Source organism: Ruditapes philippinarum, unplaced genomic scaffold, assembly GCF_026571515.1.
Source record: "Ruditapes philippinarum isolate M1 unplaced genomic scaffold, ASM2657151v2 ctg3392_1_1_1_1, whole genome shotgun sequence".
In the NCBI taxonomy this organism is placed as follows: domain Eukaryota; kingdom Metazoa; phylum Mollusca; class Bivalvia; order Venerida; family Veneridae; genus Ruditapes; species Ruditapes philippinarum.
In genome coordinates, this window is record NW_026867191.1 from 96,998 (window position 1) to 123,649 (window position 26,652).

Below are 26,652 nucleotides of genomic sequence, written 5' to 3' on the forward strand. Positions count from 1 at the left end.
ACATATTTAAGGGAAAATCAATGACCCCCGGGGCGGAGCCAATTTTGACCCCAGGGCTTTTATTTGAACAAACTTGGTAGACACCCACTAGAACATGTTTCATGCTAAATATCTTACGCTCTAGCTCTTTGAGTTCTTTAAAAGAAGATTTTTTTTAAGTTTTACTATATGCATATAGGGAAAATCAATGACCCCCATGGCGGGGCCAATTTTGACCCAGGCTTTATTTGAACAAACTTTGTAGACACTCACTAGAACATGTTTCATGCTTAATATCTAAACTCTAGCTATTTGGTTTTTTTCAAAGAAGATTTTTAAGTTTTTGCTTATACATATATAAGGAAAATCAATGACCCCCGGGGCGGAGCCAATTTTGACCCAAGGCTTTTATTGAACAAACTTGGTAGACACCCACTAGAACATGTTTCATGCTAAATATCTTAGCTCTAGCTCTTTGAGTTCTTTAAAAGAAGATTTTTTTAAGTTTTACTATATGCATATACGGGAAAATCAATGACCCCATGCGGGCGGGGCAAATTTTGACCCCAGGGCTTTTATTGAACAAACTTGTAGACACTGTCACTAGAACATGTTTCATGCTTGAATATCTAGGCTCTAGCTCTTTTGGGTTCATTTAAAAGAAGATTTTTTAAGTTTTTACTATATGCCATATAGGGGAAAATCAATGACCTCCTGGGGCGGGGCCAATTTTGACCCCAGGGATTTTATTTGAACAAAAAACTTGTAGATACTCACTAGAAGATGTTTGATGCCAATATCTAAGCTCTAGCTCTTAGGGTTTTTTAAAAGAAGATATTTAAAGTTTTTTCTTTCGGTTGCCATGGCAACCAGAGTTCTGCATGGAATTAAATTCTTTGAACAATTTTTAAAGGTGACCACCAAAGGAACATTCCTGTGAAGTTTGGATGAAATTGGCTAAGTGGTTTATGAGGAGATGTCATTTAACGTAAAAGTTTACGGACGGACGCCGGACGGACGGACGCCGGACGAAAAGCGATCACAAAAGCTCACCCTGTCACTTTGTGACAGGTGAGCTAAAAATAAGCGAAATTATCTTTACAACATAAAGCAACACCTTGCTAAAATTCAGACACACAATTCTTTTCTAAACTGACTGAATATATCTTTCTCCCTGAATAAACAAGCAATTATCATAGTATTGCAAGCAATCCATAAGTCCCCTACCGGTAAGAGCCCAAGCAACATTCTGAAGGGCCATTGGCCATTCACTTAGGTTCCTATTTTAAGTAAATTTGTTGAAAAAGTTCTTTAAAAGTGATCACAGGAAACAGTTTTTATGTACAGACAGACGGACTGAAGGACACTCTAAAGTTTATTTTTTAAACATCCCTGTTATCAAAATATAACATTTTAAAATCCTATCATGATTGAAGAAGTTGGAGTAAAAAATTACCAATTTCTCAAAAAAAGTCTAAGTTCAAAAGGGGCATTATAAATTCTGGAAATAGTCTTGCTAGAGTATTGAACACTCACAAATGTTGAGTGATAATAAGAAACATTTATATGAAGTTTGAAGTAGATACCTTCAGAAAAGAAGTTATTAAAAAACAATGTTTCTTTTCATGAAAATTTTAAGTTCAAGGGAGGTAATTCTGATAAATTTTGTGCTAGAGTTGTAAACCTTGTCACATATGATGTGGTTGACGACAAGCAATTATATTTAAAGTTTGAAGAAAATACCTTAAGAAATAAAGAACTTATAAGTGAAAAAACTAGAATCAGAAATCTTGAAATTCAGTCTATTTGTTGCCATAGCAACCAGAATTTTCAACATAGGAAGATAAGAAAAGAATGTGCATAATTTCTATACTGCCATCTACCCATATGTCAAGTTTCATAAAACATATTTTCAGTACTTTTTGTGTTATCACTGGATCCAGGTTATGTGTAAAATTTGCCATATTTTCAGTCTATTTGTTGCCATAGCAACCAGAATTTTTAACATAGGAAGAAAAGAAAAAGACGTGCATAATCTCCATACTGCCATCTATCCATATATCAAGTTTCATTAAAATATTTTCAGTACTTTTTGCGTTATCGCGGGATCCAGTTTTGTGGACGGACGGACTGACGGACGGACCGACGGACGGACTGACGGACGGACGGACAGACAGACGGACGGAGGGTAAACCTAAAGTCCCCTTCGGTAAACCGGTAGGGGACTAAAAAGAAACATAACTATAATTATGTTTATTACTAATTTTAAGTAAACCAATCAGATCATAGCTATTCATCTTTGGGTATATACATGTATATAACCAGGGTTTCCATACTTACAATGTACCAAGATCTAATATAACTTCCCCTAGGATACATGGGGTTATATATTCAACATACCTTTATGTTAACAGCTAGACCTACTTATTCACATCCTACTTTAAAAATGCCCCAAATTTCTTTATAACCTTAAGAAACCCGCATATAACCAATGCCCACAGAAAGATACAGATATGGTTATATAAACATACCTGTAAGAAGTGCAGCTTGTTGCATGGCTCCCACCGCTAGGTGTTGTAATGTCTTCCCTACCTTTAGTATATGACCACCTGTCTCTTGTATCAGTTCTTGAACCTGTAATACCATAGTATATTATATAAAAACATACATGAGTCATTAAGTATAATATTTGGCAAATAAAGATTATTATAATAGTGTATGTTGTAAGTTGTATTTGAAAATCATTATCATAACATTAATAATGTCATCAACATCACCATAATAATAATACTCCTCCACTTTTGCATAATCATCATCATCATAATCATCATCATCATCATCATTGTATAACCATCATCAAAATCATCTTCATAATCATCATCATTATCATAAATTCACCATCACTATATAATTCATCATCATCAAATCATCATCATAATCATAAAATTATCATCATAAAATCATTATCATAATCATAAAATTATTATCATAAAACCATCATCATTACCATTATCATCATCATAATCATAAAATTACTATCATAAAACCATCATTATTATCATCATCATCATCATCATAATCATAAAATTACTATCATAAAACCATCATCATAACCATCATCATAATCATAAAATTACTATCATAAAACCATCATTATTATCATCATAAAATCATTATTATCAAAACTACTGTGTCATCATCATCATTACTCATCAATATTAACACCTATAACAGTAACAGTACAACCATTTTAAAATGAAAACCATATGCATTCAGCATTCACCATCTTTGCTGCCAGAACATACTTAAAATGATATCAAATCACTGACCTCTTTACTAAAGTTCAAGGGCGTTGCCGTGTTAGCAAAATCTCCTTGTGGCAGACGTCTCTTCACCTATAAAATACATTTAGTGGATTAAGTTTGTTATATTTCGACTTACATCCTCTATATCTGTGTGAAGGTCTAAACAAATTTTAAAATTTATGTATACAAGTATATAACTTTTTTAAGCAATTTTTTTTTTTTGCATAACATGGAGGCCTTTTCCCATTTAAAAAAAGAAACAACAAAAACTGTAGAAAATTCTCAATTTAATCTTAAAATTCCACAAAATTTAAGAGAATGTCCCTCGAATGTCTAAACTTATTAGGCTTATATGGCTTAATATGAACAGTACAATTTTTGTTTTTTAAGAAAACAAATTTCCCAAATTTTCTTATGGTTTGCAAAGAAAAAAAGGAGTTAAAACATTGCTGAATGATATTTTCTTTTTCAGTGCAATGAACGAGGTTTATCAGAACATGTTCATTTATCATTTCAAAATCATCAGAAGTGGATTAAAAATATCTTTTATTTTAATGATTAAGCAGTAATAGGCAGTATTATTCAAAAATTAATATGAAAGGAAACACAAAAAGAAACCTATTATCTAATTTTGAAAGATTAATTAGTTAAATTAAAAGAAACACATTTTTTGGTTTAAACAGAAATTAAATGTGAATAAACAGCAAACTGCATAATTATCAAAAGTACATTCTACCCTAGTATGATAATTCTGTCTATTGTTAAAGCAATATCACAGCAAGAAAATAAATGAGCCGCGTCATGACAAAAAACCAACATAATGGGTTTGCCAACAGCATGGATCCAGACCAGCCTGCGCATCCACGCAATCTGATCAGAATTCATGCTGTTCGCTATCAGTTTCTCTACTTGTTATAGACTTTGTAAGCGAACAGCAGGGATCCTGATCAGACTGCGTGGATGCGCAGGCTGATCTGGATCCATGCTGGTCGGAAACGCACTATGTTGGTTTTGTCATGACGCGGCTCAAATAACTACCACTATGGTATAGTTTGTTATATAACTGCATCAAACTCTTGGTATAGGCCAAGGTTGTGTTACCAACACTCCTCAATTATTGTTTTATCAAAGTATAATTAAAACCATAAGCAACTTATAGCCTAATTTTGGTAATTTATTCATGGAAAATTCTCCTAGCTTTATATAAATCTACCTAATTTCAATTCATAATGAATACAGTCATTCTGTACTTTTTTTTATACATGTGATTATGTTTATATGATAACATTTAGTATATATTGTCAAACTTGTGTTTAACAACCACCTCAATACAGAGACCATCTGCCTTAAAAGGCCAATACTTTCATTTTCATCAGGTGAATCCTTTTTACATCTTATTTTGACAAAAGAGTAAATGTCTACTAAGAATCAAACTGCCATAGTTTTACGGGAGTCTGAACTGGCTTCTCTATTCCTATTAACTTACTCAAATCAGAGTTTTATTAACACAATTTTCATTTTCTATTCATAATCATAATTATTCTTATCAAATATGATGTTTTGTCTCACCACTTCATAGGATGATGTATCTTAAAATGAAGACTTTTGAGCAATATAACTAAATGAATGTTCTAGCATTATGACAGATGAGTGTGCACAGACTATACTTGTAAGTCCTGCAGAACACAGCACAATATACCTACCCCTGTGCTCAATGAAATAGAATGTAGCTGAAAAAAATGGTTAATAAAAATGAAAAAAATTGTGTGTGAGAATAACAGTAGCTATTATCAGATTGTACATAATAAAACATACAGATATATCTCAAAATACACACATAGAAAACTGTTGAATGAGCTTTAGTTATACATTTGTTTTCAAATGACAGATGGATGAACAAGGACATATTATAAAATGTTAAAAAAGAATAATATCAAAGCACTGTTAGACAGCTGAGTTTGTCTAAACTATACATTTTAAACTAAAAAATTGTCAAAACAAAGTTAGACAGTTGAGTGTGTCTGTACTATATATTTCAAACTAAATTGTGAGCACCATGCTTTACATAAGACCCAAACTTAAATAGTCAGAAATAAACAATGTGCTTCTGAAGAACATTTTTATATGGGGGAAAAATACAGGACCAAATCATTCACAAATGATATTGAAAACAAAATATGCTGGTTTTAAACTAAATAAATAAAATAATGGCTTAATAACTTAAAATATTTTATATTGTCTACATATAAATAAACAGAACACTTGGTCAATGTATGTTTGCAGTGTGCTTATTTTAAATTCACTACAAATATAAATAAAAATATATATCAGTCATTTACAGGTAGTGTAAATCCTGGTCTGTGATTTTATCGTCTTAATCAGTAGTAACTACAGGTATATATATATATAATTAAGCCGTGCCATGACAAAACCAACATAGTGCGCTTGCCATCAGCATGGATCAAGACCAACCTGCACATCCCCGCAGTCTGATCAGGATTCATGCTGTTTGCTTCCAAACCCTTTAACAAGTAGAGAAACTGATAGCGAACAGCATGGATCCTGATCAGACTGCGAGGATCGCAAACGCACTATGTTGGTTTTGTCGTGACGCGGCTCAATTATGTTCATTATAATTCCTGCCAACTCTAAAGGTTCATTGCTTGTTTATTTGACATTTTTTTCGTAGCAAATTTCAACACATTTTTGCCATATATCGACTTTCAGTACACCTAAATGGCTTTCCTGGATTACTAACCAGTAATCGTAAGTGACTGACTACAAATTGCACATGATTTCTGTTTCAGTAATGAGAGACAAATGGCCATAAGACTCAAGTGCGGGATCATTCCTCACAATTAAATATTTCCTTGTCCATGGATTATAGATTCTTATTTTAATATTCTCCTTACTGAGCTTAGCCGGTGAACCATTCATTTTCTTCAATTCTAGAATGTATTAAAAGGAAATAAATTATATGCCTTGAGACTGACTTAAGTTTAACTGAACAGACATTGACCAAGTTTAACTTAACAGATATTGACCAAGTTTAACTAAGCAGAAATTGACAAGGTTTAACTAAAAAAGACATTGAGCAAATTAAACTAAACAAAAGTTAACCAAGTTTAACTAAGCAGAAATTGACATGGTTTAAATAAACAAGAGGGCCATGATGGCCCTAGATCGCTCACCTGAATTATCAAACTCATCCAAACAATTACCTAGACAAGCATTCTGACCAAGTCTCATGACAGGTGAGTCAAAAATGTGACCACTACAGTGTTAACAAGGATTATCCATATTTGAGCAGTGCGACCTAGTGTTTTTTACCCAGGTGATACATATTCAAACTTGACCTAGAAATCATCAAAACAAACTTTCAGACCAATTTCCAGGATACTTGGATCAAAACAGTAGCAACTAGAGTGTTAACAAGATTTTTCTATTTTTAGCTCCGGTGACCTAGTTTCACATGTGATTTCGAACTCATCCAAGCAATTACCTAGACAAGCATCCTGACCAAGTTTGATGATAATTGAGTCGAAAATGTGACCACTAGAATGTTAACAAGGTTTTTCCATATTTGGGCGGTGTGACCTAGTTTTTCATCCAAGATGACCCATGTTCGATCTTGACTTAGAAATCATCAAAACAAACTTTCAGACCAATTAACAGAATATTTGGATCACAACAGTAGCCACTAGAGTGTTAACAAGATTTTTCTATTTTTAGCTCCTGTGACCTAGTTTTTCATCCGAGATGTCCCATGTTCGATTTATTCCCAGCAATGACCTAGACAAGTTTCCTGACCAAGTTTGATGACAATTGAGTCAAAATTGTGACCACTAGAGTGTTAACAATGTTTTTCTATTTTTAGCTCCTGTGACCTAGTTTTTCATCCGAGATGACCCATGTTCGAACTCATCCGAGCTATCACCTAGACAAGCATCTTGATCAAGTTTGATGATGATTGATGCAAAAATGTGACCGCTAAAGTGTTAACAAGGTTTTTTCTATTTTTAGCTCTGGTGACCTACTTTTTCATCCGAGATGACCCATGTTCGAACTCATCCAAGCTATCAACATAGATAAGCATCCTGACCAAGTTTGATGATGATTGATGCAAAAATGTGACCACTAGAGTGTTCAAGGTTTTTCTATTTATAGCTCCGGTGACCTAGTTTTTCATCCGAGATGACCCATAATTGAACTCATCCGAGCTATTATCTAAACAAGCATCCTGACAAAGTTTGATGATGATTGGGTCAAAAAATGTGACCACTAGAGTGTTCACAAGGTTTTTCTATTTTTAGCTCCTGTGACCTAGTTTTTCATCAGAGATGACCCATGTTCGAAACCCCCTCATCCAAGCAATTGACTAGACAAGCATTCTGACCAAGTTTGTTGATGATTGGGTTCAAAAATGTGACCACTAGAGTGTTCACAAGGTTTTTCTATTTATAAGCTCCTGTGACCTACTTTTTCATCCGGAGATGACCCATGTTCGAACCATCCAAGCTATCACCTAGACAACATCCTGACCAAGTTTGATGATGATTGGGTCAAAAATGTGACCTCTAGAGTGTTCACAAGGTTTTTCTATTTTTAGCTCTTGTGACCTAGTTTTTCATCCGAGATGACCCATGTTCGAACTCATCCGAGCTTTCAACTAGATAAGCATCCTGACCAAGTTGATGATGATTGAGGCAAAAATGCGACCGCTAGAGTGTTCACAAGCAATTTGGAGCCGGACGCATCCGGACGGACGACGGACGACGGACATTCACCGATCCTAAAAGCTCACCCTGAGCAAGCTCAGGTGAGCTAAAAAGACATTGAGCAAATGAAACTAAACAAAAAGTTGACCAAGTTTAAACTCAAGATAATGTGAACATGTTTGTGACATATTGATAATGAACCTGACCCAGTTATCACCTTCACCATTTTACCTGTTCAGCACTTTGAATCTAATAGAATTAATTGCACACCAACATGTTTAGTATAAATAAACCAGTTCATACAACAAAAGTCCATGCATATTTTTATCACAATAAGTGTCTTGTTAATTCTTTTTTACTATATTAAGATTTGCACAGGTTTAAATTTCATGATAACTGCTTCTGCTCTAATAGTTAAAATGATGTAATGAAATGACTTTCAAGCTTTACTTAAGAGCATCATTGCAAATTTAACTTATGACATCATTTCCACTTTAACTTATGACATCATTTTTTGCTTTTAACTAAATGCATCATTTCAACTTTAACTAATAGCAACATTTAAGCTTTTAACATAAGCCATCATTTCAGCTTTAACTACTAGAGACATAATTTAAACTTAAACTATCATTTTAGCTTTAACTAAAAAGTTACTAATGGCATCTTTTCAGATTTAACTAGTGATATTTTTTCAACTTAAACTAATAACATAATTTCACCATTAAATAATAGCATCATTTCAACTTTATCTAATGGCATCATTTCAACTTTAATTTGAGTCATTATTTCAGCCTTAACTAATAGACAAAATCAGCTTTAACTATTGATATAACTTCAGCATTTTAACTTTAACATATGACATTATTTCAGCTTAAACTGATGTCATCATAAATGGTATCATTTTGACTTTAAGCAATGGCATAATCTTAACTTTAACTAAAAGCATCATATTGACTGTGACTAATTGGTTTATTTCAAATTTAACTAATGACATCATTTTCATCTTTAACTAATGTCATCATTTCATTAATTCTTAATGAATTCATCATTTCAGGTTTTAAAAATTTCATTATATCAACATAAATTAAGTAATTTTCAAGTATGAGCATGGATATTGGCAGGACTAGATAAAATGACATGCCAACAAAAAAGCAGCTGCCCTTTTTTCTTGACCTGAAATGAAAGCTGGAAGTTTCTGCCTGTCATTCAAAATTTTGTTAAAACTGTATGACTGAAAATTTCATGCTTCCTTAAGCAAAACAAGAGCACTGCATGCGGTGAAAACACCAATCTTTAAAAATTCTAGATTAAAAAGGGGCATTTCTCCAAAAATATTCCTTTCAGAATTACGCCTCTTGTCTCACAACTGTACCTTGTCGGGACAAGCACGTATTTTAAAATTTATTTCAAAATGTTTGAATAATGGGCTACATTTAAAGTTTTGCATGACAACACAAATGACAATGGCGCTGCAGCGATCATAAAAGCTCAACTTTTCCTTAAAAACAGATAAGCTAAAAAAACAAATTTAAAACTATATTCTTTTTAAACAGTACAGTACACAAAATGCACTGATTCAAATAACTAACATGCTGTCTAACATTCAACACATTGTCTGACAGCAACAGCAACAACAACAACAGTAATACCAGAACTATTAATCTCGACTAACATGAAGTTTTTACCTTTCTGGCACACATCCTGGTGTCATTGTTATAATTCTCAAGGTCACGTAGCAACACAGAAATTTCCGTACCCTCTTGGCCAGGCTGCTCAAAAACAAATCAATACATTATTTTAACATGCATGTAATGTGCAAAAATCAAAATAAGCTATATGTCACTACCTATAAATTCAATGATTATAATATTATGCCAATATAAAAATCTCTGAAGAAATTTGAACTTTTGTGCCTATGCATTTTTTTTAAAGGCCGAATTGTGATGAAGGTTTTGAAGCTTATTTATAAGAAACAAATTTAGTAAGCGTTTAATCACCTTTATCTGCCTAAAACACATTTAATATTTGTGCTAAATACAATTAACAATGTTCATGAGGCATTTATTAGAACAAACACATCAACTAGAATGTTTATTAATTGGTACCTATAAAATTTCAGCACACATGCAGCATATATTAGAACAAATGCATAAGTTCTGTTCATCCACCTCCACTTTATTCTCCAAAACAAAATTACTATCTTAGCACCTATTACTATATAAGGTACCGTACATATTCGCTTCTAATCGCATCTTCTTATAAGACGCAGTCCAAACTTCAGTTTATCTCACAAGGTTTCTTTATGCAAAACCCTTGTAAATAATAAGAAAGTCCAATTGCTGTAATGTCAAAAATCAGGACTGATTCTGTTGTGTGCAAAAAAGCCAAATTTTGTTGGTTCACTTTTCGAAATCGTACTGATAATTTTAATAACTTCAAAATAAGGGGATTTATTAAGCAAATACAGTATTGACTGACAAAAACAAGCGACCTTAACATTTTTTGGAAACCCAATACAGTAATAAATTTTTGTTCACCTGGTATAAGTGCTTCACCCGCCCAATCGGTACTTACAGTCGACGCGCTGAAAAACCAAGTGAGTTGGTCACTCATAATGTAGTACAGAAATCTCCTAAATTGTTCAGATGTACAAAATTTAAAAAGTTGTGAAAAAATCACAAACAAAATTTTTGTTAAATCTTTTGCAAAATTTTAAAGCTGATACGAAAACAAGGTTTGCTGCTGCTTATCTTATTCAAGATTACAAGATAATCACATTCATGATTACAAGATTACGAGTTTAGTGGAAGGTTTGATTTGGAAGGTGGAGTTTTATTAGTAAACTGGTAAAATCTAAATGTACATATACACAGAATTGGGCATTTTAATTTTATCTTCATATGACCTTTTAATAATTAAAAAATTTCACATCCTCAAAACAAAATATCATCAACCTATAAAAAATTTCATAAAAGATTGCAGGAAGTTAAAAAAGGTTTTTCCTGATCTGATTTTTCCCCTGTTTTCCCAAAATTTTTTTTTTTAAAAATTTTTTTTAACCCGATTCCTACACCCTTTTAAGACCTGGGTTTATAAGGGTTTTTTTTGTTTTATTTTTGTTTATATTTAAAAGCTAATTTTTACACAACAAAAAATTTTTTTTGGCCATTTCCGGGGAGTCAAGCACCTTCTGGGTTCCTGAATAATTTTTTTAAATTAATTTAAACCCAAATTTTTCCCCAAATTTACTGACTACTAATTTCAACAACATTTTTGGGACTGCAAATTTAGAGACAAAAGGGCCCTTACAAATCAAATGTCCTAGATCAAAAAGAGCCGCACCATGACAAAAATTTAAAAAATTGTCGTTTTTCGGGCCCCGGGAAAGGGTTCCAGACCAGCCTGCGATCCCTGCCATTGATCAGGATCCATTTCTGTTACTTTAAAAAAACCCCTATTACAAAAATAGAGAAAACGGGGTAGCTAAAGCAAAGGATCCTTTATCAGACTGGCGGAGGGAGCAGGCCCGGTCTGGAAACCATGCTGGTCCCCAAACCCATTAAAGTTGGTTTTGGTCATGGCGCGGGGGGTTTAAATGTCACACAGAAAATTCCTTTCCCAAGGCCCCGCGTTAATAATCCAATGGGTCTTCCTATTGGGGAGTAAAGGGCAGCCAGACTTATTAAAATTAAAGGGCCAGAAAAATTTTGTCCTGAGTACTTTACATTTTTATTAGGTCAAGGGCAGAGGGTCAAAGGTCAGAAGTTAAATTTTTCCTGGAAGAAGTTGATAGCTTGTCCCAAAAATTCAACAAAAGTTGTTTCATCAAGCTGAAAGAAACAAAACAAATTTCTGGTTCATTTTGTTTGTTAATTTTTTAATTTTTAAAACACCCCTTATCTTAATAAAATGGGATTAAATTTAAAAACGTTTTGGCTGGATCCAGATAAAAAACATAAGAGAAATCTATGGTACAGACTGGGGTATTTACTCTAACTTAGAATAGGTAAAGTATTCAGTTTCAGCCCTTGTCATTGAAAAAAAAAATTTGTATTTTTTAAATAATACTAACATAGAAACATTTTTTAAAAAAACTAAATTTTCTAAAAAATTCTTGATTTGGAAATAGAAAGTCTTTCAAACAATTTTTCATAATTATTTCAAGCTTTCAAAAAGGCTCTTATAATTTTCAACAATTTTGCTTTTTAAGGAAAGAAATTAAATAAATTTACATTCACCTAATTATATCTTTTAATATCTAAATCTAAAACATTTCAGTTTTTTCCAATTATAGTAAAATCTATAAATAGATAAATGCCTTAATCAACAAAGCATTCAATTTGAAAGTTGCATGTATCATGAGTATGCTTTAGAAAGTCAATCAATCTCAGGACGAGCATACAGAAATAAAGAGAGAATTCAAATTTAAAAATCACGTGTATTGTAAACATATACTGTGAAATCATTATTATTCGTGGGGCACGAATTTTCGTGGTTTTCGTGGATAGGTCAATCCACGAATTTAAGACCCGACGAAATTTTATCTCAACAAATACTTTTTACCATTTCTCTGTTCCATTTATCACAACATGCGTCGGCGCTTCTTTTTCCGGCGGATCTTGTGGTACATGTTTGAATGTATAACTAATAATCAGGTCAGTGACAAATTAGATCCATAAAAATTTTAATTAAGTTTTGCAAAATTTAAAGAACTTGAAAAAAAATCGATTGTTTATCTGCTTACAATTTGCTGTCTGATAGCGGCCGAGACTCGAGCCACATGCGATGTTAAAAAAAAAAATGATCGAGCCGTTCGCTGCTTAGCCATATAAATATCCGGGGGACTACTAGTACTTGATCGCTTATAGGCTACTTGATTGTATTAGCTAGAATACTTTGCATAATCGAGTAAATATGGGAACCAGTGCATTAAATAGCACCTATAAAACTTTACACGACTAGTGTTTATATTATCCATTTTAAATAAATTTCAATATGAAATTGGTATGTGACTGGCTATCTCCGAAAATAATCAAAGAAGCCGTCGTCTTTTTACTAGATACACACATACATATCTAACTGTATTTAGGCACTTATTCTGATTAATTTATATGCATATAAATTTACACAGTCGATGTGAACGTAGTGTGTAGTTTTGGACCGATTCGCTGGTTAAAGTGGCAGATAATCGTAATAATTTAGGCGGTGTTTACATTGGCGAATTATAGGGGCAGTGTTACCAATTGAGCTGCATATCATGTCACACAAACGTGTGAAATGCTGATAATTATCGGCAGTAACTGTGTTACTCCTAGAGGCAAGGATTAAATTCATTGACAAAAGCTGTGTTATATACACGCGGTAAGCAACACAGCGCGGTGATTAAGTGAAATATTACTTTCCATTGCTTTTTTTTTCACAAGAAAATGAAAATCCACGAATTTAAGAACCCATGAAAATGCCAGTTTTGATAAAACCACGAAATTTCATGCCCACGAATACAAATGATTTCACAGTATTGGAAAGACAATCAGTCGCAATATTGGTATTTTCTGAAAAAATGATGTCACTGTGAATAACACCATCCCACGAGACAAAAACGTACTTAATATACGTTTTACAAAAAAAAATATTTGAAAAAGGCCAGAGCTGAATAGGATTTATTATACTATTTCTTGACATACATGTAAGTTGATATTTACGGAATAATTACAGGAACACAGTCTGAAGGTGGCTAAAAATTTACCTGATCTTTGCGAAGAAGATCGATAAAGTAGTCCAGTGATTTTTCATGAGCTGCCATTTCAGGCAACAATGTCCCCACCTTCAAGAACAGATCGACACTGCATGTCTTCAAAGCACTGTAAATTTACAAAATTTTTTTTACTTTTACACTGTAGCCTCGATAACTCGCTCTTCACTATAACGCTAATCTCAGTAGAGCGCTCATAGACCTTGGCTCCCAAAAAACAAACAAAAAAAAAAACCCCCCCCCCCCCAAAAAAAAATTTTTTTTTTAAGTAGACTTAGATTTATAGCGCGCTATAACGCTTGCTCAATTTGATAGATCCAAGTACAATAAACAATTTGTTATTAGGACATTTATGATTCGCCAAAGGGTGTGAAAAAACATGCCCAGGTAAGCGTTTATCCGCTCTTTTGTTGTTTTACCTGTCCATCAGTCATGCATCAAATTGTTTCCAAAATCTCAAATTCATTTCATAACTGTTACATTGGCATTCGGTGGTGAGTATAAATAAACTAAAATTCACACACATATATTTGACATGTAAACCTCGCTGAATTAAATAACCCACAAGCCCAAAATCAATTTAAAATCCTGCACTGTAAATAGAGCGGCCATGACAGGTGGTAATTGGCGTTTGATTTACTAGGGGACACAACTAAAGCTGGACTGTAAATTACAGTGTCATTTACAGTCCAGCTTTAGTTGTGTCCCCCTAGTTAATAAAACGTCATTACAGTAATGGCTACCTGTTTTACACTACATTCATGATTTATAATTTTCTTTCGAAAGTTTTTCCTTTCTTTTAAATATAATTAGTATTATTTGTGAATATAATATATGTTTACATCATTGAATGGTTTTAGAAAAAGATAATGTCGATATTCATTGAACAGTAAGTAAAAAAATCAGCGTTAAATATATATATGCAGTGGGTGGGGTAATGCGGTAATTTCGCAATGAGCGTTCTAATGAGAGCCTCGTTAGAACGCGGTGTTGAGACATTGGACCCCAACATGAGCGTTTTAATGAGGCTGAAGTGTAATGTTAATATATCTTAAACATTTCAGCTTCTGTAACTTCTCTACATGGGAATAATTGTGTACAAAATGATAAATGATAACAATCTATATGTACATGTAGGTCTGGTCGAGTTGTATAAATGTCCTTTTATAAAAAAAAAGGTAATATGCAAGAGAATTTGTCTGAATTCAATTTCATCACTTAGTAAATTGGGAAAACTTATATCTGTCAATTGGGACAATCAAAATTTTACACCATAATAAAACCATATGATAGATTCTGGACCAAAATGCCTTCAAAAATTGGTATTTTTGACAATATCTCCATGTTTATCAAATGTCAGGTTTGCTAATCCTTTTAATCAAATTGCCTAAAAATATTTTAACATAAAACTGGAAGCATCTACATGCAGTTATGACTTATCTATAACAAATAGCCCAGAAGAATGTGAATTACTTAGTGGTTTTTTGTTTTGTTTTTGTTTTGTATTTAAAACAAGATTGTCAAGTAATAGGGAAGATACCCAGCAGCTAATGTAGATTGATAGACTTAAAACAACTCAATGTGGATCTTTAAGAATTCACTTGGGACCTTCGGAACAAACAATCTTTTATAGACCTGAAAAGCTACCTAATATAGTAAGATTGAACAAGGGAGGTAACTCTAACCTTTCATACTGTCTCATCACACTCTGTAGAAGGTTTAACATCATGATCATGTGGTTGGCAAAACTCGACTGCTCTGCCTTGTGTGACTTCAACACTGTAGCACGGTCAAAAGTTGTCATCATTTCATACTAAAACAAAAATAAAAGTGATTTCAAAACAATAAAGTCTAACAAGAGCACTGCATGGAGTGAACAATCTTCAGTGATAACAAAATTTAGTCAGTCTTAAAAATTTTCATAAAAACTCTAATTTAAAAAGGGGCATAATTTATAAACTATTTCATCTGGAATAATGTCCCTTGTCTTACAACTGTACCTTGTAATGACTATTAAGTATTACAAATTTTATGCTGATCCCTTCTATAGTTTTAAAATCATTCTACATTATTAGGTAATTTTGACAAAAATCCAAAGTTAAAACGGGGCATAACTCCTAAAATACTGCTTTCAGTTTATGCCCCCTGTCTTAAAACTACGTCTTACAATGATTATATAGTACTCAAAGTTTAGTAGAAATGCCTTTTAAATGTTTAAATAATGGGCTACATTAAAGTTTTTGCACAAGACTGACAATGAAGACACAGTGATCAAAACAACTTAGGCTTGAAACAGAAAATCTAAAAATTATCTTTTTGTCTAAATTTTATAGAACTTGGAAACAGTACATTGGTTCTTTCAAAACCTCCCTGTCAAAATACTAAAATTCAGTCAGATCAGCTTGTAATTGCTAGCATTAACACTGTTAAGATCATATGGCAACTTTCCAGCTTTTCTGATTGAAAGTGACCACAGGTGCCCCTCCATGCATTCAGGTACACACATGAGTGGAAAAGTTAAGTTCCAATAATTTCTTTAAGGATTTACCTTGTCTCTGATCTGGGTAGCTAGAAGCTCAGCTTTGCTGATTATACGGGGAACCATCAATAACACAAGCAAAGCATCATGGTCACCTACAAGATATATATAAATGTAAGTCAATATACTGTTGAAAGATTTCTTTATATGTCTATAAAACATTTAGACAAAACTTGAATTAATAAACACCAAAAGAAAAGGAAATCCTAGTTTATTTCTCAAAAAGAATTAATAAAATTGTCAGTCAGACAGCCTGCTGGATGTTTCTTTGTGCTTGATGATATAACAAGAAACTCAATAATGTGGTAATTATGTAAATTCACAACAGTCAAAAACTACTCTACAGTTATGCACACAATAACATGTACTGCTGTATATGAAAAAGAACAACCAATAGCTTTGCAGCACAGAATAGAATGCAGACCTGAAGCCACATTGGTTGCATAGGTTTACAATTATTGCCACTAATATTTTGAATTCATAAAGATCACAAAAATATTTAACTATACTCATACAATTTTTAGATACTTCACTTTTACAACATAATTTTAATCAAATCATATATTTTCTACAAATTATTCTAACATTTAACACCAATGTACTTACTGCCTCTTCTCAGGAATGACTCAGCCATGAAAGACTGTAACAACTGCACATGCATGTTGGCCTGGGTCACGTCCAGTTTTCTTAACTCCATATCGATGGTCTTGGCAAATGCTTTCGACTCGGCAAACTTCGTCTTGAAATCAAACATCTCGATCTGTGGAGACTCGGCCTTTGTTTCCGTCTCGGACTTGCTCTTTAACTCTCTGATAGTGTCCTGTAACAAGGTCATGACAAGAATATTTGATAACACAAATAGATGCATTCCAATGTGGCTTTAAAAAAGGTTCAAACACAATCATAATATGATAAAAAAAGATTTGAAAAATCTATATTTAGCCTCTGTGGCCTTGACTTTGATCACCTGTAACCTTTAACAAAAAAAAAAACAAACAGTCTATGAAAAATAGCATCACATTAAGTGCTTTTATCAATCAATAAATTAAAGTGTGTTTAGGAAAAGTAAGTTAAAACTGAGCTGAAATTATTTATTAACTTAATGCAAATGTCAAAATATTTTATTGACTTTGATTTAAAACTTTCGAAAAAAAGACTACACTTAATTGATACTTTGTTGTCTGGAAAATAAAATGTTCTGGTTATTTTAAACATTACTGACCTGTAACTGGGCGACTAAATCTCTGAACTTGGTAATAGTTTTTTCATAATCAGACATCGATTCTTGGGTGGCCTCCAATTTTCTAACAGCCTGAAAAAAAAAAGAGGAAAATTATATTCTACATAATTATGTATAGGTGAAATTTGATTTATTTTAAAGCCACACTCAAAGATGTGTACTGAAGAAATGTACATTACTGAAATAACATGGTGAATAAAAATTTTGTTATTTTCATGAAGCATTGTCAAAATATATTTTCATTATCAAAATATAATTTCGCTGTTAAAGTATAATTATGTGGTTCAAACGCACTTGGATATTGGTGAAAAACAAACATTATAAATGATAACATTTTTTTTACATGAAGCTCAATTGCTCTAATGTAAGTAAAGATTATTCAAATATTTGCAAACTTAAATTATATTGTGACAAAACTCAAGAAATTTTTGTGGAAAAATTAATTTCAACATGAATATTGTCATTCGTTGACATAATGAGGAAGAACACAAGATGGCCGAGACTCAATACCATTGGTAGCTCTTTTTTTTCTTTTTTTTATATATTTAAAATCCCTTAAAAAATAAGAATTATACCTCTAAAGTCTTGGCATTAGAAAGGTCAACTTCTTCCCGTAATTCAAGTTCCGTAACTCTTGCATTCTCCTGCAGTTCTTCATTCATTTCATTCATCGCTTCCTAAGAACAGAATATAACTTTATTACATGAGCAAACAATTTATCAACTTTGGCCATCTGACCATGACTTATAGGGGTGTAACAATACGGCAAAAACCATATTGCAATATATTGCCATTTTGCAAAAGCGTATTGCAATATATTGCAATACGTATTGTGGTGTATATGTTTTGATGTAAAGATGGTGTAACATTATATGTTATTATCATATGTATATAATATTCTTAGTAGAAAGGACTAAATAGAAAGTAAAGTGTCAAACAATTTGATAAAAAAAACTAAACGCCCATGAACATTCACAGCTGGGCCACTTATGTAATTTACATGGCCGCTTGCAATATATCGGTATACTGGTAAACCGTTACACCCTTGCTAACTTATCGTAAAGAAGTTTAGAAGCGGAATAAATCCTGCCTGTGGTTTTACTTATCATGAAATATACCAAACATCAGACAGACTACAAGGACTATAATTACAATCTGTGTAAGCCAAAATATTTTTTATCTGAATAAACATTTTTTCACGATTAGCCATTGCATGAATAAATAAAATATATACCTAATAGTACATGTATATCTCACTCATTCAATTGCTTATTCAATTACTTCATCAATAACTCATAAAATATTGTGCTAAAAATAACTTCAATTATACTACCACTCACTTCTGTTTATAACAAATCATGGAAATTATAAACCACAAATTAGATCCTCATGAAAATGTATTAAGAGCACTTGTATAACTAACATTGGTTATAATAATATCAAACATTCTGATTTTATTACCAGATCAGTTTTCTCATCTTGCAACTCCTGCATCTGCTCCTCTAGTGTCAGGTTTTGTTCCGTCAGTTTCTCCACCATTTCCTCCGCACCGAGGGCACAATCTACCTGCTCCTGAAGTTCAATCACCTGCTCATTCAGTGCTGAAACGTCGGCCGCCAACCGGTCTTTATCTTTCTTCAGCTGTTTGATCTCCGTGGTCATTGCCTCGTTCTGCTTGGTTAACTTCTGATTCTCGTGTTTCTCAGTGTTGGATAAGTCACGCATCCTAGTAATAACAATAACGACCTTGTTTAATCTAAGATACTTAACCCTTTAGATATTTTTTTATTATTTGGTTTTATGTCGCACCAACAGTATAATGTCATATGGTGACTTTCTAGCTTTACTAGTGGAGGAAGACCTTGGATGCCACTCAGTGCATTATTTCAGACGCAAATGTGCATACAAATAGAACGACCGAATGTTGTAGACATTTTGCAAGCTAAATGTAAATTCTGTAAGCTAACTGGACACAGCTAAATTTGTGTAATGGACTTCTCTTAATTGAATTTGAATGTACAGTCCCTTGAATGTATAGGTGATTTCAATGTCAAAGTACTAAAATTGACAACATACAGTTTATATATAGTCAGGTCAGACAAATAATTTAAAAGCCATGTTTTGTTATCAAATGAATCCCGACAAAAAAATTATACCAAATATTTAAACTTTGCACTTGAAATATCACCTTTGAGATTTTAAGTTAAGACATGTTATCATTCTGGTTATACATAAAATATAACTGAAGAAACTTATTCTTTCTAACTAGTCATATATTCATTTAATTTTACAAATCTTGTATGAAGCCACAAATTTTTTTTTTCGTTTTCTGGACAAAAAAAAATTTCAAATAATAGTTCTTTGATGTGAAACAAATTTCAAAAAAGTATCATAACAACTCTTTACAGTCTAACTTGCCCATGCGACCACATGTATTAAGCGACTTTTGTCTTAAACAACCACTTTAAATTCCCCCCGATCATTTTCTGTCTATATCTTTAATGTATTAAGCAACTTTTGCTCAACGCGACCAGCGACCGCTACTTAGTAAGCTAATTGAGATAAATCTTTTCATTAAACGACCACTTTTACCTGTCAAGTAATTGTGTTTTTAAAGAACGCCATCTGGTAATACCACAAGTGTCAACAATCAAAACACAACAAATAAATGTGTGAAAACCTCTATTTCCCAGACCGTTTTAGTGTATGCAAATGAAGTTAAGTATACGCGTGACGTGTATTATCCAATAATATCGAATAAACAATGCAACGCTCCGCCCCTACCTAGATGGTGTATACACTTCGCTTGTTGACATTTAGACTGCATTGAATTGACCTTGAACTTGATCAGCAATTAAATGAATCGTAACAATTAGATGTAGTTTGTTTATTTCAAATGAGAAAATGCACAACAGAAAACACCTTCACTAATAGGGTTTTCGTGTTGGATACAAGGAAAAACAACGGAGAAATTAAAAAATTCTGGAAAAATGTCAAACATGTACATAATGTATCAAAATTGTTTTGTCAATAAATATCAGAAAACTAGATTTTACATTAGCATCCATTTAGATTATCGGAGCATACTAATCATTGAACATTTATAAAAATGAAGTTGAAAAACATTCCCACCGCAAAAAGAAAGATGTCATTTATAAATTTTGACTTTTATATCATGCTTTGTCTTACGAGACCGTTTCTTTAAGCGACCGTTTTGGGTGTTTACCTTGCGCGGTCGCTTAATACACGTTTGACTGTATTTAATGATTTCTACATAAATAGATAAAGCTGCTTATCTATTTTGTGGAGTGGTCATAAGATTTGCACATGAATACAGGCAATTCTTTTAAAATTGGTGTACTTACTTTATGGGCAATTCATTTAATGTTGTTGTACTTACTTAACTAAAGCTTCCTTTAATCTATCAATCTGCTGATTCAGCTGTTTAACAGTGTAATCAGTGGCCACACCCTCTGATCCTAGAAAAATATTCGAAAATATAAATAAATACAATTACCAATCTCAAATAGTGGTCTGTCAATGGACAAGCTGGTGTCAAAAAAATACTACAGTTTCTTAATTTTGTGCACCACTCTGGTGACTTAATGACAAATATTGAATAACAGCTCTGATAGTAAACAATAAAGTCAGAAAAAAAATTAAATCTTAAATTTGCTTGTCAAGCATATAAAAATCTATAAATGGACAGAAATGAATATTCTGACCCTTGATCTTCCATGTCAAATAAATCATGAAAATGACATACAAATATTACAAAACAAACTTTTAGGAGTTTAACAAAGGGTCTGGGCTGCGTTTCATAGAAAGTGCTAAGTGTTACCTAAGTCCTAGGACATAAAACCAACTTTAGAACTAACTTAAGACCATTTCAATAAACATTTTTATCTTCAGTCAAATACTATAGACTATAAATAATTTCATTCTCCTAAGAAAAGTTAAGAAATATAATGACAGACCCTTTTATTTGCATTTAATAAATGCCCATTAGCATTGCTATTCAGAAATTAAAAGATTGTCATTAATTAGGACATTTTCTTTGAAACACAAATTTATCTCAGTTTTGGTCTTAAGCCTTGATTTCAGACTTAGGACATTCTATGAAACACAGCCCTATCTTTTAGCACATAAAGCTACCCTTAACCTAATTAAATTTGTTTAATGCACTTGCTAAGCAGTACATAGTCAATGACAGGGATATCGGAAAATGGTCAGACACCAGTATTGAGCCTGATCAGACTGCATGAATGTGCCTGCTGGCCGGGCTCTATACTAGGGCCAAAGACTAATCAGTTTTAATATTATCAGGGTTAACAGTAAATTAATGAAACAAGTACCTTTATCACTAATTTCATTCTTCAATATTTCCAGGTCTACTTGAAGCTCTTCACATTTCTCTTTATACTGTTCTAATTCTTGCTGCAACGTCTCGCACTGTAATACAGTAAATTCTGTTCATGACAAACACATGTTTGTGGCTTATATACAACACTAATACAAACAAAATAACACTTTAAAATTAACAAAGTTTACCATTTAACCAAACGCAAAAGCCTCTATCCTTAACCAACAATTACATTCAAACAATACAAATGTTGCTACCATATGTGCAAACTGTGAATGTTTGTGACGTCACAGTGTAATGTGACATCACAACTTTTAAATGTTCATTTATTGCCATTCAGTGTTAAGTATTTGTACAGAGACTATTATAAAAGACCAAAATCAAATGCAAATGAAGTTTGCTAAAACCATATCTATTACTGAACCACAAAATAAACAAGACAAGCCTATCTTAAATGAAACTGTTGCAAAACAGGACTTTGCAAAAATCTGAATTGACACCTGAAAGCAAGTTTTAATTGAAATTCTATGAAATAAGTACAGATAACATGTAATATTAATATAAACTGTAACAAAACCAGCATGTTAGATACAGTACATCAACCACATACCTTTTCCTCGGCCATCTCTTTATCAAGTGTAGCAATCTCAACAGTTTCAGCAAGATCAGACATCTCCTCCTTGTACTGTTCAAAACTGTCAAGATGATCTCTAGCTTCCTGTAAAATAAAACATTCATGTACATGTATAGCTATTACATAGTCAGCAACATTCACTGTCTTAAAGGCAATGTTGTACAGTATATCTTTTTGAATTTTTTAAATTATGTTTAGGCATTTGTTTCACATAAAACCTACACTGTAACAGGTCACATGGTGCATTTCCAGATTTTCAACTGTAGTAACACCTTAAGACTAAAGCAGGTTCTTGAGAACACCTACTGTAGGCTAGCTAAATAGCTTGCTTTGAAGTCAAACTCACAGTGATGAAAAGTGTGGCAGTCAGTTATTATGGCTTCAATACAGATTTTTAGTGTATATTTTCATTATATTAGGGACTTACGCTACATTGGGTTGAATATTACCGGAGACCAATATAACTTCAGCTTATGAATATCACATAAGTTCAATATCACAGGGAACCAATAAAGATACATTACACAGCACTGAGGGACCGTTACATTACATTATAATTTTAGTAAAAGCATACAATACCTCAGATCTCATAGCATTATAGTGACTGAAATCAGTTAGCCTGCAAATATCTAACTGACTAAAAGCACAAACTGTTACGAGGATCAAAGTAATACATCCTATTTCTTAGAATACAATCATTATGATAAAGGACCAACAATATCACAGAGAATGAATTTTAAAGGGAATCAATATCACAGGGGACCAATATCAACAAGTATGAATTTCAGAGGGGACCAATATCACTGAGTATTGAATTTCAACGGGAACCAATATCACAGGGAGCAATATCGAAGGGAACCAATATTACAGAGCATGAATTTCAAAGGGGACCAATCTCACAGGGGACCAATATCACCAAGTATTGAATTTTAAAGGGAACCAATATCACAGGCAGCAATATCAAAGGGAACTACTATTAAAGAGTATGAATATCAAAGGGAACTAATATTAAAGAGTATGAATTTCAAAGGGGACCAATATCACAGAGGACCAATGAATATCACAGAGTATGAATATTCCCATAAGTTGAATATCTCCTGTATAAGACTTAAGAATCTTGATACATGATAAAATGCTTGAGAATGGAACAGTTTGTATGATAAACATATGTACCTTTTTAGCAGCCTGGAGCTGTCTCTGTAAATCTGCATTACTCTCCTGCATCTTCGTCTTATACTCTTGTAACTAGAAAATATAATTTACATACAACATATGTCATTCATATATACAAATTTAAAATATTTCTTAAAACAATAATTTTTTTTTAAATTTTTTTTTACTAAAGGTCTACATACCGGTTACAAAACAATTACCATTTTAAGCAGAAATACCATACATGTAATGGTTCTTTAACATTAGGAAATGTTAAGTTTTAAAAATATGAATGGCAAACCTATACATTTTAGACAAAAAATGAACTGATTTTTACTCATTCATGGCAACAAAACCATAAAGACAATCATGCTTAACCTGTAAAAAGTGAGATCAAGGGAAACAACCAAACCTGTCTTTTCAAAAGACAAGAGGGCCATGATGGCCCTGAGGTCGCTCACCTGTATATAGGCCCCCCCCCACCCCCGGGCCAATTTTTACCCAAGGGCTTTTATTTGTTTATTTGAACAGACTTGGTAGACACCCATAAGAAGAAGTTTCATGCTAAACTCTAATTTCTAGCTCATTGGGTTTTTTAAAAGAAGATTTTTAAGGTTTTTACTATACACATATAGTTAAAAACAATGACACCCCTGGGGCAGGGCCAGTTTTGACCCCAGGGCTTTTATTTGAACAAACTTTGTAGATATTTACTTAAAGATGTTTCATGCTTAATATCTAAACTCTAGCTATTTGGGTTTTTTCAAAAGAAGATTTTTTAAGTTTTTGCTATACACATATAAGGAAAATCAATGACCCCCCCCCACCCGGGCGGGGCCAGTTTTGACCCCAGGGCTTTTATTTGAACATACTTGGTAGACACCAATTAGAACATGTTTCATGCTAAATATCTTAGCTCTAGCTCTTTTGAGTTTAGATTTTTTAAGTTTTTACTATATGCATATAGGGAAAATCTATGACCCCCTGGGGCGGGGCCAATTTTGACCTCGGGGCTTTTAGGGAAAATCAATGACCCCCCGGGGTGGGGCCAATTTTGACCACAGAGCTTTAATTTGAACAAACTTGGTAGACACTCACTAGAAGATGTTTCATGCTTTATATCTTAGCTCTAGCTCTTTGGGTTCTTTAAAAGAGAATTTTTTAAGTTTTTACTATATGCATATAGGGAAAATCAATGACCCCCTGGGGCGGGGCCAATTTTGACCCCAGGGCTTTTATTTGAACAAACTTGGTAAACACTTATTAGAAGATGTTTCATGCTAAATATCTTAGCTCTAGCTCTTTGGGTTCTTTAAAAGAAGATTTTTTAAGTTTTTACTATATACATATAGGGAAAATCAATGACCCCCTGGGGCGGGGTCAATTTTGACCCAAGGGCTTTTATTTGAACAAACTTGGTAGACATTCACTAGAAGATGTTTCATGCCAAATATCTAAGCTCTAGCTCTTTGGGTTCTTTAAAAGAAGATTTTTTAAGTTTTTACTATATGCATATAGGGAAAATCAATGACCCCCCGGGGTGGGGCCAATTTTGACCACAGGGCTTTAATTTGAACAAACTTGGTAGACACTCACAAGAAGATGTTTCATGCTTAATATCTTAGCTCTAGCTCTTTGGGTTATTTAAAAGAAGATTTTTTAAGTTTTTACTATATGCATATTGGGAAAATCAATGACCCCCTGGGGCGGGGCCAATTTTGACCGTAGGGCTTTTATTTGAACAAACTTGGTAGACATTTACTAGAAGATGTTTCATGCTTAATATCTAAGCTCTAGCTCTTACGGTTCTTTAAAAGAAGATTTTTTAAGTTTTTACTATATGCATATAGGGAAAATCAATGACCCCCCGGGGCGGGGCCAATTTTGACCCCAGGGCTTTTATTTGAACAAACTTGGTAGACACTCACTAGAAGATGTTTCATGCCAAATATCTAAGCTCTAGCTCTTATGGTTCTTTAAAAGAAGATTTTTTAAGTTTTTACTATATGCATATAGGGAAAATCAATGACCCCCTTGGGCGGGGCCAATTTTGACCCCAGGGCTTTTATTTGAACAAACTTGGTAGACGCTTACTAGAAGATGTTTCATGCCAAATATCTAAGCTCTAGCTCTTGGGGTGTTTAAAAGAAGATATTTAAAGATTTTTCTTTCGGTTGCCATGGCAACCAGAGTTCTACATGGAATTAAATTCTTTGAACAATTTTTAAAGGTGACCACCAAAGGAACATTCCTGTGAAGTTTGGATGAAATTAGCTCAGTGGTTTATAAGGAGATGTCATTTAAAGCAAAAGTTTACGGACGGACGACGGACGACGGACGGACGATGGACGGACGGACGGACGCCGGACGAAAAGCGATCACAAAAGCTCACCCTGTCACTTTGTGACAGGTGAGCTAAAAACAAATGTCCCTTTTGAAACAAAGGGAGACAACTTTACCTGCTGGAGTTGAATCTTGAGTTTTTCCCCTTCTTTTAGTTTGACTTTATCCTCAGCTCTCTTGATCTTCAGGGTATCAAGTTTCTCATTCAAATCTTTCACTTCTGCTTTCAGACCTTCTATTTCCTGTTGTTGTTGTAGATTGGTCATCTGAGTGTCAATATTAGAGGCCAACGTGCTGAGGTCAGTAGCTGAAGCCTGCAGATAATGTAGTTAATAAAATTTCTGTTAGTTATTTGTTTTTCATAAAGAGTGATAAAAGTTGGCAATTTTTTTTTTCAGTAAAGTACGTTGTACTGATTGAAAGTTTCATTTAATAACCCAACACTAAGTATGTACAAAGATGTAATAAACACAACTTCTTTAAATATTGCTGCATGAAACACTTTAAATAACAAGAGGGCCATGATGGCCCTGAGGTCGCTCACCTGTATATAGGACCCCCCCCCATCCCCCCTACGTTGCAGGGCAAATTTTAACCCAAGGGCTTTTATTTGCACAAACTTGGTAG

At 33.2% G+C, this 26,652-nt stretch overlaps 1 protein-coding gene across 1 annotated transcript in view; it reads right to left on the reverse strand.

Moving 5' to 3' along the window:
• Positions 1-26,652, reverse strand: part of LOC132735209 (dynactin subunit 1-like) — a 79,162-nt gene that overhangs the window by 26,955 nt on the left and 25,555 nt on the right. Inside the window, 17 exon segments of the mRNA XM_060722148.1 lie at positions 2,511-2,613; positions 3,309-3,374; positions 9,688-9,844; positions 10,558-10,606; positions 11,769-11,832; positions 13,749-13,863; positions 15,440-15,567; positions 16,303-16,388; positions 16,900-17,113; positions 17,516-17,605; positions 18,109-18,210; positions 18,995-19,259; positions 20,934-21,012; positions 21,889-21,985; positions 22,507-22,614; positions 23,704-23,775; positions 26,142-26,339. Coding sequence (XP_060578131.1) covers positions 2,511-2,613; positions 3,309-3,374; positions 9,688-9,844; positions 10,558-10,606; positions 11,769-11,832; positions 13,749-13,863; positions 15,440-15,567; positions 16,303-16,388; positions 16,900-17,113; positions 17,516-17,605; positions 18,109-18,210; positions 18,995-19,259; positions 20,934-21,012; positions 21,889-21,985; positions 22,507-22,614; positions 23,704-23,775; positions 26,142-26,339 — 1,993 coding nt within the window.